Here is a 15047-nt window from a genome sequence, read left to right on the forward strand (position 1 = left end):
GCGGCTAATCCCACGCTAAGGCGCGCCTGGAAAAGCACGGGTGCCCGGGTTCGCTTCGGCAATTGAGTGGGTTGCGCGCTGCTACCACGGCCATGGCTGAGCCAGGGCATGATGGCGTTCAACAATTCACCGAGATTCACGCGCTCCAGCCTGAGCAGTAGCATCAACGAAATGGTCTATCGAAGCGAATCAGTACGGCTGGCAGACTGCCTGTATCTTGATCAATGAGGAACATGTGACGAGTTTGGGTCTTCTGTTGACGATGGCGGATGTGGCGTTGGCACGCGCTGAAACCTGACCCGAACATGAGCCCGACAACTTTGGAACCGACTATGAGGGGCTTTACTGTTGCGCATCCTGGTTCTATGCGATCGTGTGCGCTCTGCGCAAAGACATCAGATCTCCCCGACCCATCGAGAGTGACTTTGACAAGCACTACGCATACCCAGGTGGTGTAGGGGGTCGATTCAGTGAGAACCAGGGGACATTGGGGACGACTGTACTGGTGGCTGTAGCGACTCAGAATTTGCGTCGCTGCGACGACAATGCGAGACATTAAGAGCAAATACTCTGGGAATACCAGTACGTAACGACTACGGTACAGCGTAATGCGTGCCACGTGCCCTTTGCAATCGTTCGTAACGTAGACAGCCTGCAAACAATGACGATGCTGATCTGGCCCGTTACCTGACTTCTTTGAGCACCTATCGGGTTTGACAATCTTTCTATCGCGCCAGCAAGCCAGAAATTCACCCATGAACACAATGGCTGTTAGGATAGGCTCCTGCGAAGGACGACGGTGTTGATGCATCCAGTGAAGCTGCGTGGTGGAGCGCCGCAGCAATGCCTGCATCCGTCCTCGATTGTCCTGACGCTTTGATGAGAGCTCCTAGGTTCACTGCCGGCTAGAACTTCTCAGCTTCTGCCACTTTGTCTCTGTGAGATAGTATCCTAGTTCAGAGATACGGTCGAGTTCTTCATTTCCCAGATTGTCGGCACTTTACTGATGACCGTCTCGCATGTGACAAAGAAACGAAGGGGGAGGAAGTAACTTAGTATGGAACTCACAATTTGACGTACTTCGTTGCAACCATCCCGGATACGATCAAACGACATTGATACCTATAGAAACAAAGGAGACTACCTAGGTATTGTACAATCGATTCGCCCCCCTTCTAGACCAATCACTTAGCCGATGTGTAGCAGCTGTCGCTCCCAAGCTGAAGCTGGCTTTTTGATACGAACAGCACCGTACCTGTCGCATGGTTCAAGGAGGCTTCGTTCACAGGGTGGTTGTCGTCGTCGGCCTGCTCCACGCATGTTGGGCCCTCCCATAGGCTCTCTATCGCATGCATATCGTTTGCCATATCGGGATAGGCGAACTGCTGCAAGCTGCGTTAGCAATGACCCATAATGGGAGAAAGAGATGCCAGCTGACCGTGCTGTGACGACTTACTGGAACGTCATGGTCCGGTAAGATGGATGATGAGGGCCAAGGTTGGTTCCAGGACGGACGCCGTGCGCAATGGACATCTGATAAGACAGAGGACGAGCGCTTGCGCTTCTTCGGTGGAACCGTAGGCAATTCGCAGAATTGAGATAGCCCTGACGAGTCGTACTCTCGGCTCGAACATGGGGCTGCGCGCTCCTCCGGTGATGGTAGAGAAGAACTCAAGGACTCAGGTGTGAACCCACTGCTGATATCGTCGAGCCACAGGCTTATGGAAGTGGCGTTGTCCAATGGAAGACATATGTCGTGAGTTGAGTTCATAGCCGCTTGCGTTGGCAACATTGGAGTCCGCTCCAGTAAAGGCGGCAGTGCGGAAAAGCATTCCGGTGTGGGGTCATCCCAATTGGTCACATCGCCGCCACCGAACTCAGGGCCGTTGGACATGTCTTGGAGCCAGGCCAGTGGCAGCTGTTCATCAACCACAGTGGATTGTTGCGCAAAGCTGAGAGTGGGAGAGCCAGCAGCAACGCGATGACTGGTGAATATGGAAGGGATGCGAATTGGGAGCGCTCTCCTTGTTGTGGTAGCTGCGATAAAACTACCAAAGTCTTTTGTCTCCAACGATATGTCATTCTTGTTTCGTTCTGTCACCCGTATGGAGGGAATTTCGGGAGCTTCAAGGGTACCGGAGTGATCGTTGTCCAAGGAGAACTTGTCTTTGGCCGAGTCGGCAGTCTGCATCATCATCAGACTGATCGCTGCTGCGATGTCATCGAAGTCTTCAGTGTCGGTTTGCGGACTGGTGGAAGGTTTCGTTGGCTCCATTGTCTGCATGGAACGGATGCTCGTAGCGGCCGCGAAAGGGTCATGGCCAGCCAGATCCATGAGATCTTTCGTACCTGTGTCAGCGATGGAGTGAATTGACAATGACGAGGCTTGCTCTATGAAATCGCTGGTGAGCGCAGGCAAGAGTTGGCCATATACTTATACTTCTCAAGTATCCAAACCAAGGCCAGCGAAGTTCGCGGCACGGTATTGTCTTAGTCGTGGCGCCAGATCGTGGGACGGTCATGACTAGCGTGTGTGTTCACATTTGACCCTAAGCTTAGCCTGGATCCAAGACAAGGAATTGAACGTCGCAGAGGTATGAGGGTTGACAGATTGTGAGCGAGGTGCATACATTTCTTGTACCGGCTCATTGCGGGCACGACCCATGGTATTTAGAGGGAGACATCTGATGCGAGGCGTGGTTGAAAGTATTCAAATGTCTATCCAAATCGTTGACATCGTGGGTGGCGACGTTGATATGCATACAATCTTAGAGGTAAATAAAAGTTTCATGCATGGTTGTTCAATTCGGCTCCCGCGAAGTTTCTCCAACAATACAGCAAAGTATGCGTACACATACCGGTTGGTACATGCAGTCTGATCGGTTGCGACTTTCGAGTGAATCCAACCTACCAACTGGAATGAAAGTCAAAAAGGTAAAGATGGGAAAGAAACACAAAAGAGAAGGAAGAGTAATACGAAAGGGACCAGTTCAAGCCGACTGCAACGGGGTGTAGCTACTGGCGACGTTGACCACCGCCCATTCGAGGACAGTGAAGACGTACCCATTGGGCCTGTGCGTGATACACCTTGTAGAGACCTGCGTGCACGCCCTCTTGATGATCTATGGAAAGGTGACTGCACTCCTCGTCCAAGTGGCGATCTACCTGGTCGCGCAGCGCCTTGTGGGCTAGTCCGGGATGCGAGTAGGGCACCGAGAACCCAACATCACCAGAAGAGGTAGCAAAGTCTGCACGCAAAGGCTCGCCGAATCCGTCCATCCAGAAGATCAGATCGCCTGTCGTGAGAAGCCAGTCGGGCGCCGTTACCCCAAACTTCTTGCAGTATTCCGATATTGCGAGATTGACAGGCGGAGTTGATCCGTGGTCATCGGTGCTGACTTTGATCCCGTGGCGATAATGAATTGTCGATGTCTGGATGGCGTCGCGCAGAAGCAACAGTATTCTCTGATTCAACTGGCCAAGGAGAAATTGACGTGTGTGAAGTGTCTGGAGGCCGGAGTGTTTACCAGGTGGATGCACAAGTTGCACACGGATGGGGATATCGGGACGAGGAAAGTCAACAGGCCACGACCACTCGCGACGCATCTCGATCTGGAGTAAGCCATGCACATCCATTTCGACGTTGCGCAGGGTCGTCGTAGGGGTAAGCTGAAAGGTAACAGAAATGCTCAGATGCCTGTTACGTAACAATGCCCAGTGCAAACAGTCGAAGCGATCTGGACCTCCGGCATCTTCGCGTACATAGCGAAGGAGGTCCCAGAAACCCGACTTGTCCTTAGAGATGGTATTCATCGGAAGGCGCACCGTTACTGGCTCGGCCAGCATTGTGATGGAGGATAGCGCCTTCAGCCGAAAGGAGCGATTCAGAGCGAGCAAGGCGTGTAGGTGCTCGAGACCACGTATCCGGCGCATACCAAGGTCTACTTCGATTGCCGAAGACGGCTCTTTCGCAGCCGCCATGTACGCCGAGACGATGCGACCTTGTACGCTGAAGGGAAGACCCGCCAATCTCGCCTGGCTCTTCTTTGCTGGCTGTCTGACGAGATGAGGGTGAGGATGAAGCTCCGCAGGGAGGCATTCCATGGACATGGGACATGCACCTGTTGGCGTAAGACACTCGATGGAGCTCACGAGCCCTTCTGTTGAGCTCTTGAATCGAAGAAGGCAAGTGCCGGATGAAGAAATTTGGACGCTAGCGAGCAGCTTTCGTGGTGTAGTCAGAGCGACCGGTCCATAGGCAATAGCAGCAAAGGCGGCGTCTGCTGCACAAAGCGCGTCTGACCGGTCTACATCGAGATCACTGGCATAATGCCGGTGCGCAAGAGCGTATTTGATGTGACATCGGTCCAAGCGCAGTTCCCAGAGCCCGCGCAGCAGGGGTAGGACCTCGAAAAGCCGTGCGTTTGATGTGGTAACCGGATGAAACGATTGCAGCTCGTTCAGGTCGCGACCGCGGTGAACGACGTGTACGGTTAGGTGGCGAAGATGCCTTGCTTGTGATCCCAGTCCCAAAAGCCAACTAGTTGTGTGGTTCAGAGCAGATAACCATGTGGAACCCGATGCGGTCGCGGCAAGGAAACGGTTGCGGGTGTACAAGATGCCGACAGCTTCATGATAGATTTGCCGGCATGTCGAAAGTAGCGCTACTGGAGGTACAGAATTCTGAGATGCATGCGCAGATGGCGGGACAGAGAGTGCTATCGGCTGCTCAAATTCGAAGAGCAGCTCGTAGACTATGTTACGTGCCTCACCGGAGAGGTTGAGAAAGCTAGGTGTCTGAGAATCGATCGGATGCGCCGTGACTTCCGGTATCGACACCGTATCTGCCGGAGGTCCCGGTGACAATCGCGGATACGCAGGCATGTTTCTGAAGGTGGAGATGCAGTACTATCGATATGTAGCGGTAGTCCAAGGGATGGAAACGGTGGAGGTAAAGAGGTGAGGGGTTTGCAGAGGCACCGAGCGTGCGGGAGAGGAGACGATACCCGATCGTCGGTGGTCGGCTGCGGCTTGTTGATGCTTGCGCGCTGATACGCATCGATGTCGATGGCGGAAGCGGTCGGCGCTGGCACTGCTACATTGATTGTTGTTAGTACTTCTCATTGACTGGTCGCATTGTAACAGGCAATGCTTAATGTGTCTGACGGATGCGTTTACAACACCAGACATGACTTGGAAACTCTCGTAGGCTCACCAGAAGGGCGTGAATCGTCTGGAAGCCAAACAAACGCTGTTGAATAGTAATCCAAGAGTGTAGAGAAAGCGACACAGTATATGAGACGATATAGGCCGTGCGAATCGCGGGCTCACAGGAAGAAAGGAATGGTCGAGGAGATGACGGATCTGCTTGCTTGATGAGCGCGCCGGTGCCAAGATGCCATTGCGTGGTTGAGACTGAAACATGCAGCTGGCCATCAGTCGTGTAACATGGGAAGTGAAAAGCGACAGGTAGCGGGGTGAAGGCACTGCTCTATCCACAAGCGAGGCGCAAAAATGCCTGTCCCTCTGATGGAGTGAACATGGTAAGAGTTTGTAGATTCGATCCGAATATTTGGTGACATATCGATCGCATCAACTGCGTTGTGGCCTGCAACCCAGCGGCGTGCTCGTGGCATTGCATGAAAAGTGGAATGACTAGGCGATGTTCTTTGAGGAGGTGTCGGATGTAGTTCAGTGTGTAAGACGTATCAGAGGGTGCACGGGTCGAGACCAGATAACTGGATGGTTCATGGCCATTGTGAAGAAGAGGACAGCACTGCACCTGAGGGTGGCGAAGGGTCAGCTCTTGGTTATATGAGATGAAAGATCTGTCGCACTCCAACACATTTGCAGGAACAGATGGGTTTGGCGCGAAGGTGGAGAGAATCTTCTGTGGTAATGGAGATGGGGAGGGCGAGGTGGTTGGCGATGATGACGATGGCCGCGGGGGTCCGTGCGCCGTGCCAAGCAGACTTTCCACCATCCCCCACGTGGCCGACCGAGAGCCTCACTAGAAGGCTGCCCAGGTGTCTCTGCACCGCATTGCCCTCTACCATTGCCACCAGCGGTCCTTCGTTCCGGAACCTCAACAGCGGTATCGCGTATCACGTCATCGGCTGGTCAACCCATCCACGCCCACTGAACCGGCACGTCCACATCGCACTCGGCCATGGCTGCGCGGCCGAGGTCACCAGATGCCCACTTGGCACGTCCGTCTCCAGGGAGGGCGGCATGTCGCCGGTGGCGCGCACAAGTCTTCATGGGCAACTACTGGCTTACGCGATTACAGACATGAACGAGACCAACTCGTACCGGAGGAAACCACCCTGTTGTGCTCCAGTCACGCCACAGAGCCTCCTCAACGCCATACAACCTATCATCAGCCACCCTCGATCGCCTCCGACCCCCTACAACAATGGACACAACCTCTACACGTGCGGGAGGATGCGTGAACGGCGCATTTGCGTGTCACTGCAACAAGAGCACTATCTGGTCATGGGCAGGCTACTTCCATCGGACCCTTTCTCCACGACCCACCCCGCATCGAGGGGATGATACGACAGCTCCAAGCAACGGCGGTTCGACAGTGCACGTACAATTCCACTGGCACATCTCACCTACCACTCGTCGAGCGTCTCTCGATGTCATCAATCGGCGCTGTAGATCGACTACCCAACAGCCGAGAGAGACAGCGATAGTGCAGACTACAAGAACATATGATGGAGCGAAAACGGTCCCCGTTCTGTTCAGGGCGTACGATAGCCTCACACACTCTCCTCCGCTGTTGCGCGCGGGGTCGGAGCTACTGCCGCTCGTCAATCCAGCGCCGTATGGGCCTCGGTCAGTACCCCATTGGAGTACCTAGCTTGCTTGGTACCTGAGGGGGGAAGAGATCTCAAGTCATACCCGCCTCTACCGTAAAGTTTCATCAAGAGGCTGAGCAGATGCGCGACCGTCTACGTGGGTAGAAACACACAAGTAGTGAGGGGTCTGAAGACAATGTCGACATGCGCGTCTGGCAATTTGGAGCTGCTGCGATGGATAGGCACTGCGCCGCATGTACCTTCCGCGTCTTATAATACATGACAAGAAAGCAGATGTCGCGCGTGGCAGCCTTTCCCGCGGGCAGTACGCGAAGTTCTCGACTACCACAAGGATACTCTCGGCAGAGGGCGAAGTCCATATAGTTCCGTGCCTCCACTACCGCGCTTTCAGCACTCAACCGAAGAAAGGCATACCTATCACCGATTGCCTTCACGACCGGACTTATCCAGCCTGTCGCGCTTGATGACGCTCGATCACTATCCTCTCGCCCTCATGCCAGACTATACGTTGGGCTTTCCCCAGCTTAGTATGCCTACTTCACTACTCTGCTCCTCCGCTGGTATCTTGATCGTTTCAGGCGCCCGAGCCTGAATCACTTATTATCGTCTATTTCATTCCTTGTTTTGCGGTTCCATGCATTCCAAAGGGTCACTTCCTAAATGGCAACCGCTGTTTGAGAAGTATCAGTAATGAGCGAACTGATATCCAGGAAGGATACATGGATTTCATTCATATACGCACATTGTAAGAGACGACCTGGTGGTCGGCAAGGTAGAGGCCACGGCCCCAGTTGTCTGAGAACTCATCTTCACAGCGTACCGTTAGCAGAACGCCTATTGGGAAGATGGCATAGCGAAGCTATTCTAGCCGTCGCCAGTGACGAACACATTTGGGGTGAACCGACTGTCACGAAACTCGCTTTCGCAACACATGTTCACGTCGCCAAATCATAACCATGTTTACGTGATTGAAGTGGATAGCCACAAGCAAATATGTTGATCTTCGGCAGTATTCCAAACCTATTACGCCAACAAGCCTAGCCTTGACGCATCGGTTAAAGCTTCACAAGTCAATCCCCAGTGTCGTTGATAAGTATATAGCTGTAGTGGTGGACGAGTCCGCCGATATCGTCCCATCAGCCTGATGCATCACCATCTATTTTGAGTTGGGTTGCTTGAACAACTGTACACCAATGCAATAATACTGTCGACCATGGTTTGTATCTGCGTGAGGTGGCTCTGATGGAGGCAACAGATCTTCAAAGCTACCTACGTGTTGCCCAAAAAGACAGAAGTTTCGAAATAGACGAAGCTGTGCTTTCGCTGGATCTTAGTCAGATGTTAGCGCATTGGCGGACATATACGGCGATGGTGTAGATGAGAATCTAGAATTCTTCTGGGGTGGTCTTCGTTGCTACTTTGTGGAGAATGATAGTGCACTCCGGAGAAGCGGGCTCCATGCGCGGGACTTTCGACACTCGCTGGTGATGTCGCCCTCAGCGTAATAGACAGCCAGCGATCGTCCCGAACGAAAGTAATCGCACTTCGATGAGATCTTTTGCACTCGATCGCGGGCAAATGCCAGGAGCTCGACATCTATGGGCGGGAAAAGAGCGTTATCAGCAACTTCTGCCAACAGCATAAGGGATCCGAGGTTTTGGTGTAAGAACAGACGGCTTATTAGTCGTAAGATTTGTGCGGCGAGGTATCCGAAGCATTGAGGCTGGACACGCGCATCTACGGTCAATATCTCCCCAAGGCCTGCAGGTCTCGTAGAAGGTGCATCGCTATCACGTGAATGAGAGTGGGCCATAGGTAGCGCTGTGACGTCGCACAGGGCTGGCCGCAACCACCAGCGACGCGTCATGACCGACGTTCTCACTCACATCTCGTAGCATCGCGTCAACTCATCACTCAGGAATTCTAAAATTGCATTGGGCGACACTGTCGGATCGTGACTTTTACCTCGTCATTGTGTTCCTGTAGCGCCATTTCACCAGACCTCACGACCGAGAAGCTCTTTGGTGATGCACAATGTACTCTTGTCCTCACACATGACATGCGTCTTTCACTGTGCTGAATCTCTTGAGGCAGGACGATCAGGTGCACACATAAACGAGCCAGTTGAACAGCTGACTTGTCTGACACAACCGGCAACGGCCCGATCTAGTGGAAGGCAACGGTATAGGTTCCTAATTTGCGCTCTTTTGCCTTGCTCGACCGGCGCTCACTCCCATACCAAACTTACTCACAATCCTCACCGCGCACTCAATCTCTATCTCAACCAGGTCAGCCATTGACGGTTTATCTTTCAGCGTTCAAGGGACGCCTGGTGAATTACTTATCCACTTCCTCCGCTGTCATCGAACACTCCCAAGACAACGAATTCTCCAAGGTGCAGCACCGCTATCATGAACGAAAAGACTATCCACGCTACGCAATCCAAAAGCTCCTCCGCCATATACAATCTGAGGAAGTGGCTAAGGCTCCAGTGGTCCGGCTTTGTCACCACACTCGCCGTCTTCCGGAACGGACTCAAGACACGCTCGCAGAAGCTCCGGAGCCGTTTCATCGCCACTGATTGATTGTCGCATTGTTAGTGCTCATTGCTTATTGAGTCATGCTCGAGCTCGTTCGTATGGATACAATCGAGCTACAAGCGGTCGGACCGGTCGTAAGTACATGCGACACCTCATGGGCTTGCTCTGGGCTGACGATATAGTTGAGATCAGTGTGGTGTCAAGGGCTCCACCATAGCCAATGTTACAGTGACATGGTCGCCAGCGATCTTGCGGTCCTGGGAGGGGTTATTTATGAACGCGACTGCAGGGAACAAGCAAATGGGACGTTTTTACTCATTCGACGCGGCTCGAAGAAGACGGGTGTGTCCTTTTAGGCCGGTCTGATTACGACAACTGTTGCTAGCGAGACGACTTTGCCCTTACGATATCCTTCCGCGAGAAGCGTTTTGGGCTTCCGCTAATACGTATCAACCGATGATCTTCTTCATGAGCGCCTTGATCTTGACTGCGAACCATTGCCACCCCTACCACCTTCATGTGTCCCCGGATATGAGACACTTCCTATCAGGGGAACCAAAACCGATCCATACGAAGTCTACAGTGGAGCGCGCTACGGCATGGTGGACGGTAGACATGATCGTGAAGACCTTGTGGTCAACAATGGCGAAGGCTTACACGAAGTAACCGCGAGTGACGCGACATTAAGAGGTTGATAGAGGGCGACGTGAGAGCTTGAGATGCAATGGGGCGATGCGAAGCGTTGCGGAGAAGTGGTCGCGGTGTAGTTGAGTCACGGCTCGCATGAGGAAGTCGGATGTGTCTTGCCACGTTGCCGAGGCAGCTTCAACAGTCTAACCGCTTGCGGAGAACGTCTAAAGAATACCATCCATCAGGTTTACCCGGGCAAAACAAGTAGTCTGCAGTTGATTTAAATCCCAACTAGTGAGTGCGTAACACTTGTGCTGAGTTCCGGTGTGTTCATCTACGTTGCAGTATCTGATCAGCATAGCTTTTGCTCCACCCCATGTCCGCATGTCCGCAGCAGTGATCTCGAATGCAGAAGTCGAAGCTGTCTTGTCCTCTCTGAAGCATGAAACCCGAGAGATGCGACACGCGATATGATGACAACTGGCATGTACCTCTAAGGCAAGAGTTGGGCGTGCAACATGCGGCGCGTCATCATCACGTGATGGCGCGCTTTCAGCGCAAACGCGTCGCGGGCGCATTACGACATCCCAGGCTGACCAGTTCTGTCTATTAACAGCATGCTGCTTCTCATATACAAAGGCTGTTCTAGTTATGTCGCATTTCTGCCCGGATAAATTGAACGTAACATTCGGTGTGGTAACATGTGTGGCAAAATGTTGCTGATGACTTGGGACGGTGCCCCGGGGCTGTTACAAGAAAATCATGGGCGGGATGGAGCCTTACTAATCAGCCGAGGTTGCTGCACAGAACCCTGACAGACGGCAGACCTGAAAGCTTCAAACTCCAATCTGTAGGCTCCAACACTCCCCACGGCATCTCGGTATCGAAAACCAGCCGCGCCACCAAAGGAACAACACAGTGAGGTGTCGGTCAGGACACGAAGTGACGGGAGAGCTTTCGTGACGAGAATGCGCGGAGAAGAGAGGCCTACAAGAGCGCAGCACATTAGAGCAACGATCAACATGCGTTGTATCAGCTCTGCCTTGGGATCATCCGTCATTTCACCGATCAAACTGCTAACTAAATCCTCGGCTTTCTTACAGGCTCGCCGCTACAAAGCCACACACCGTATCTTCTCAAGATGACCACCATATCCTCTCGCTGACCGCCATCATCCGCATCTAGGTCGGTACACTCCCTCCTTTGCGCTTGGCGACAAAGCCTCTTCGCCTCCTCTGTCTTCTCTTGTTGGACGCGCGGTCGCATGACGTATCTCAGCGACGTGAGTATGCGTTCCCCTCTCGGCGTGGACCACGACGATAACCTTCACCAAGATCACTGTCGCAGTGAGCGCGCCCGTGAGCCATACTATGGCACTGACTACATTCGTGCATAAATCGACAGCGATTGCCGTTAGTGCAGCGAGGAATGGTCGGATGGTTCCAGAAATAACAGGTTTGGATGTGTTCCTTGCCCTTTTGGTGGCTGAATGGTTCTTTGCTGTGAAACTTTGGCCTCGTCTCTGCAGCAATGGTAGTGGAGGTGGTGGTGGTGGTTTCATCTTCATCGAGGGCGAAACGAACTCCCCTGCGACTACGTTCGACGGAGCGAGGTCTACGAAGGGCTGGCGGTGGGGATCTTGAGCGACGTAATTCCGGTGGCGCATGACGGTTTCCATTTTCTGGAAATCTGGCAGAGGCTTCATAGCGGAGCAGCGAAGGGCGGCGGGGTGCCCATGGCATTGAGCTCGCGTTGTATGGAACGGCGCCTTGAGAGCCCGAAGGTGTGGGCTGCTGCGCGTAAGGGATTTCCTCAGGTTCGGGCTGGTCAGTCGGCACGTCAGCCTGCTCGGGGGTCTGCGGTAACCTCTCTGCCTCTTCTGTCTCGGCTCGACTATTGTACTTATTCATCAGACCTTGGGTGATCGGAGGGGTATTCAGTGTCTCAGTCGGCTTGGTGGTGTGCAGTGATGCCTCTGCCCAGGCTCGTGGATCATTGTATCGGTCTACCATGTCTTGAGTGACCGGAAGCAAACCTGGTACCTCCGTCGGTCGCAGCCAGGTCGCAACGCCCAAGCCATTGTAGAAGTACGTATTGCCGTTCTCATCTGATGCTCGGTACCAGCCCCTGGGCAGGACGTAGGGTGCCCGCGATCGAGCTTCGGGCCATGAGGGGTGAATGAATCCGGCAGCTCGAAGACTTTGGGCAGTTGGGATGCACGTATCGCCCTTGTTCAGAGATGTTGTGTAGGTGGTGGGGATGATTGGCCGAAATGAAGATTGTAGAGACGCACGAGTGCTGAGATCTCTTGAATATAACGGGGAGCTTATGTTAGCTTCTGAAGACGAGGAGCCGATGTGTGCGTGGGAAGATACGGGCGGTGATGAGGGACTGTCTTCGATCTTGACTTGGCCAAAGGTCAGCATTGGGGAAGAGAAAGTGGGTTAATATTGACGCACTTTCTAGTTGCTCAGATTTCACCTTGATATGTCTCTCAAGCTTTTCATGTTCTGCGCACTTGACCGCTCGTTTGCCGGATTGGGGCGATATATCGTTGACTGGACGTGATTGTTGCGGACGCGGTCGCTCCATGTCAATGACCTTGGAAAGGAACTAGTCGTGTCGTTGACTAGTGTCTTTTGCGATGACAGTGAACGGTTGGAAGCGCGAGAGGAAGCGAGTGTCGGGTGGCTCGCACGTACTTTTCACTTTGATTCAAGTGCGCGTTCGAACTGTTTGTGTACCTGCATCATGCCCTAACATCCTTGGCGCTAGCGCCGCAACGACCCGCATCCGACGAAGCTCCACCCGCGACATTATAGCAAAGGGGCGGCCGTCTACCAATGAACACAGACGCAGATATTCCACCGATTGGCGTCATACGTGGCTTCTTCTCGTTGCGTTTAAAGCAAGTGTGAGGTCAAATGTGGTAACAGGCTAAAGTACGGTGATACATGGCAATATGCTGAGTCGACACACGAATTAGATGTTTTCTATACCATAAGGAAGTGATACAGAGAATATCAATGTCGCAGGAAAACTCATTTTGAGGCGCATGTATCGAAACCCGTCATTGACGCGACCAGTACCGTGAACGTGTCCCGTTTCTGGGGACACCAAGAAGGCCGTGGAGACTGGCTCGAAACATGGAATACGCGACAGTCGACCGATAGGAAATGATAGAGAGAATCAACATAACGCTGGACGGATGCAGAAACCAGACAGGGTAACGGACGTGGGTGGAATGGTCCTTGTCACACATGGGCATCTTGCGGGCCACGTATGCGCAATAGGCTGATGGATTCCTGCCCCGGAAACTGAGGAAACGCCATCGTGTGTTCTACGAGAATTACCGGGAGTGATCACTGGAACGAGGATTCATGTGTGAGGTGAAGAAGATGTGGCGGCTTCGAGTTTCGCGGGGTCGGCAGGATCGCACTCCCGCTGATCAGCCAATGAGAGTGGACCATGCCCGATGACGCGCGAGCCACCCCACCGCGCGTCAACCTCATCGCGACACAGCATCTTCAATCGCAAGCGATAGGCGTCGCTGCCGGCCTAGACTCGCCATATTCAACCAGAATAAAATTACGATCGCGGCCTGAAGTCATCGCGACCTGAAGCCATCGCTGGCAGCCACAATCTGCCGAAGTCTATCCTGGCCATCCGCAACGCTGTTGTGCGACTTAACCAGCGGCGATGACCAATCGCCCGACAACGGAAGGACGGCAACTTTTGACATGCGCCGCGACGGCAGCAGACTTTTCCAATGGATCCGAGAGAAAACATGACCAGCACCTGCACCGATGTCATATCCTCGGAAAAGATGGCGGTGAGGCCAACCGGAAGGCATTGGGGACCGATGATAGAAGTAAGAGCCAACTTCCGGGACCTTAGCATAGACATAGTCGCGCGCATGGCGGACGTAGAATGTCCGAGATGGACACTTGATCGGGTCGAGGGTGAGCAATATGGGGGACATGGCCGATATCACAAGCTTTCACTATTCTTCAGTCGATACTGATGACTCCTCGATCACACGCCGCAGGGCAACTTCTTGCATTCCATTTCACATGCGAACCGCCATGGATCGCAGACCAGGCGATGATCTGGTCATGGCTACGGTCATGAGTGCAAGCCACTCGGCTTCGACAGAAGCGTCACTAGGGGTAATCGCATTCTGCATTTCATGCTACGACGACGTATTGGGACGAAAGTATACATGAGCACCACCTGCTTAATTTGATGGCGCTACCACGTGCTTTCCACGTGCTCCCCAACGATGTCGAGGATCCCTGTCCAATCTGTCGACCTCGGCCGCACCTCATCCCAGACCGAACTTACCCCCACCTTGTGGCTTGACGCACACTCACGCATGGACACACACGCTCTCGTAGGCGTCGCGATCCGAATCCCACAACATTACGCAACGACAATCACGGGTGCGAAAGGCACAGCGCCGACAGAAGTTGACCATGAGCTAGCGGGTGCGCAGACGTCTCTAAGCACCAATGCCGACCACTCGACATATCCAACAACAGACCACGGCCGAGCAAGTGCCTATCGCGTGGAGCGCGTCGCCGGTCGCCCGATCTTGTTCACGATGGGTCGTTCCTGGATGCGGTAGCCAATACCCACGTCCTTGTTTCCATTGAAGCAGTCGCAGATATGTGCGCCTCGTTGCGCTTAGGATGCGTGAGAGCCACGCCAATGGACTGCCGAGACCGGTTTGAGTAGCGAGCTTATTCCGGTGCGTATTCCCAGTTCATGAAGAAACCCCCAAACACCAACGCTAACTCTAGCTCTCAGCAGATATGCTATACTGCGGACGAAGCGAAGCGAAGATATCAGAAGCAACGATATTGCGCCGACACAGCCATCCGCCCTCGATATCGATCGATGTCACCAAGGAAATACATGTCCACAGCACTGATGGTGCTCAAAGGATACTTCCGTTTGGCGAAGCCAGCGGCGTCTTACGCTACGGTCATCTCCTGCATGGCATGGGTAGGCATGGTGATGAGGGTAGCCGGGTTATCGTAGGTGCGCTGAG

General features: G+C 53.4%; 1 protein-coding gene across 1 annotated transcript; it reads right to left on the reverse strand.

Annotated features, from left to right (window-relative positions):
- Window positions 1-1184: 1184 nt before the first annotated feature.
- Window positions 1185-4884, reverse strand: J4E83_009585 (uncharacterized protein; the record flags this gene model as incomplete). Its single annotated transcript, XM_049336470.1, has 3 exons — window positions 1185-1385; window positions 1532-2389; window positions 3064-4884. 3 exons carry the CDS (start codon window positions 4882-4884, stop codon window positions 1185-1187), a joined length of 2880 nt encoding a protein of 959 aa, XP_049184403.1.
- Between the last annotated feature and the right edge of the window lie 10163 nt (window positions 4885-15047).

This window comes from Alternaria metachromatica (assembly GCF_023757995.1).
Source record: "Alternaria metachromatica strain BMP 0045 chromosome Unknown scaffold_34, whole genome shotgun sequence".
NCBI classification, from domain to species: Eukaryota; Fungi; Ascomycota; class Dothideomycetes; order Pleosporales; family Pleosporaceae; genus Alternaria; species Alternaria metachromatica.